We start from the raw sequence: 2352 nt of genomic DNA on the forward strand, positions 1-2352 counted from the left end.
GGGCGAGGCGCGCCTTAGCCGGCAGGTTCCCGTTTAAAGTGCTCGGAGGGGCAGGCTGTGGCTTCTCCGTGTTCTGCAGGGACTGCTGCTCAGCCTTTAGACCCGAATTAAAACCTAAGAGCACCCCGTTTTTTTAAAACCAAAATATGGCCGTGTCTCTTCGTACCTTTAGTTTCATTGCCCTTTCATCATATTAGTGAGAATTAGTAGAGGATTCTCATTTAGCAACTCGGTTACTAATCTAAAACGATTAAACTTAGTGCTCGTACAGCACAGCTTAGTGTCAGTCAGCATGAAAGTAAAAATTTGAGTGCACTATTACACATCAATAAACATATATACATGCATAAACATGTTTACAATATACCAATCTTCTTCTGACAAGGTACACCGATACCTTATTTCACTTGTGCTATTAATGTGTAAATGGTAATATTTTCCAGTCCGTGCCAAGTATTTTTAAATTAATTGGCCAGATTTCCTCATTTTGAAAACCATATGGGCTACTTCAATTCTCTACTGCACGTTTAGCAAGACGACAACAATTCGGACAATTTCGTTATTAGGGCTCATCGCAGAAATGGGGAAACCAAAAGCGACTCCCAGGTGTTGTTCTCTAAGGAGCCGCGGGCTGCTCCCTCCCAGCGGGCTACAGAGCCCCAACGCTCCGAGCTGAGAACAGGCTCGATGTTTGCAGTTCCTGCAGCTTTGGTAGAGGTATTTAGTTTAAACTTTTACATTCCTCATTTCGATCTCTCGCTTGCCTCGTCCCGGCGGCAGGAGCAAGGCTGTCCGGGATCACCCAGCAGGGAGAACTGCGATTCCAGCTCCGCCTCGGCAAACCGGTCAGCTCACGGGAAGGCCCCAAGGAAGCCAAAAGCTATTTGGGAGGCAGAGGCGCCGGTCGGGAAGGGAAATACTGTCCCTGAGGTAAACATTTCTGCTGTGGTGGAGGGGGTCCCTGAGGTGCACATTTCTGCGGCGGTGGTGGCGGCCTGCGAGGGGAGAGAGAAGGTGGCGTCAGCGTTCTGCTGCCCCGGACCCTCCGGTCTGTCACACACCGACCCCTCTGCCCCAGGGGACAGAGCACCCGCCACGCGCTCCCCACCGACACGAGCTGTTCTGAAGCACTCCTGCTGCCTGGGCACGCACGGCTTATGGCACAGCACGACACCTTGGAAATACAATTATAAAGGAAAATGAAAAGGAAAGGAAAACCTTCTGTTCAAAGTCAATGGGAAATGATCCTGTACTTGTCAAGAACGTTCACGAATCAGCACAAAAACAGATTTTTGAGTAATTTCTTTTTAAACTGTATACTCCGATAGGTATTTTATTCACCTGTATGCAGGGCTACTCTGGCCCCAGAACAGCATTCCTAAACCTGTTAATCAAAACGTAGCCATGACAGTGCGTAAAACGAATGTTGTGCGTAATGGCCCTTCAGCTCCATGGTGTGAAACGAAGGAGAAACTTCTTTCGATAAAAAGGTCAGTCCTGCTCGCATATAATACGTGATGAAGTAGCCCAACGCTCGCGGAGATGAAGGCAATGACAATCTATAAACATCAGCACAGCTGCCAACAGTTATTTGCAATAACTCAACCAACCTGGTCGGCAGCTTCTGCGGCTGCTGTGCCTGGTACTGCGGGGACGGGTAGTAAGCCTGGTGGTAAGCCTGCTGCGCGTGCTGGTTCACCGGGTAGGACGGAACAGGAAAGGCGTTTGGTTCCATACCCTACAAAGAAAATATAATGACCATGTTGACAGACTTCCACTTGTTTCACTAGTTAAGTGACATTTAAGGCCACTTGCAGACAAATCTGGAAAAGTCAGAGTTCTACCGAGTCTCATAAAATCAGTAGAAGAAGCAACAGCAGTCTGGAAAGTACTGTATTTTGGAAAAAATCAGAAAGGCCGACCCTGCAGAACAAATCAAACACTTGCCAAGCTGGCCAGTCACCACCTTGAGAGAGGTAACTGCTCCACAGAGTGGGGAGCTGGCAAGGACGGGTCCCTCCTCAGGCGGGGTGGGGAGAAAACTCGATGTGCAGGAACGAAAAATAAAGTAACTCTGAAGTATTTACTGCAGCAACATTTACATAAACTGCCCCCATCTGTTACTTTAGGCCAACAGCAAATGGAGCAATGAAAAGGAGCTCGTGCCTACCATGGGAACGCCGCGGGGAGCGTAGGGCACGCCGTGCGAGAAGCCTCTGGGCGGGTAGTCTCTCGGCTCGGTGTCTGTTCTCGGAGGTGGTGACTGAAGTGACCTGAAATCCCAGCGATACGGACGGCGTGAGTGGATGCCCCCAGCGCGGCGGCACCCAGGGTGGGGGGCCGGGACCCCCC

At 50.0% G+C, this 2352-nt stretch overlaps 1 protein-coding gene across 1 annotated transcript in view; it reads right to left on the reverse strand.

Annotated features, from left to right (window-relative positions):
• Positions 1–880: 880 nt before the first annotated feature.
• ADAM9 (ADAM metallopeptidase domain 9) overlaps positions 881–2352 on the reverse strand; it is a gene marked incomplete at its 5' end in the record, with an annotated part of 15199 nt that continues 13727 nt past the window's right edge. Inside the window, 3 exon segments of the mRNA XM_009878727.1 lie at positions 881–995; positions 1611–1738; positions 2171–2273. Coding sequence (XP_009877029.1) covers positions 881–995; positions 1611–1738; positions 2171–2273 — 346 coding nt within the window.

The sequence above is a fragment of the Apaloderma vittatum genome, unplaced genomic scaffold (assembly GCF_000703405.1).
Source record: "Apaloderma vittatum isolate BGI_N311 unplaced genomic scaffold, ASM70340v1 scaffold37781, whole genome shotgun sequence".
Lineage (NCBI taxonomy): Eukaryota > Metazoa > Chordata > Aves > Trogoniformes > Trogonidae > Apaloderma > Apaloderma vittatum.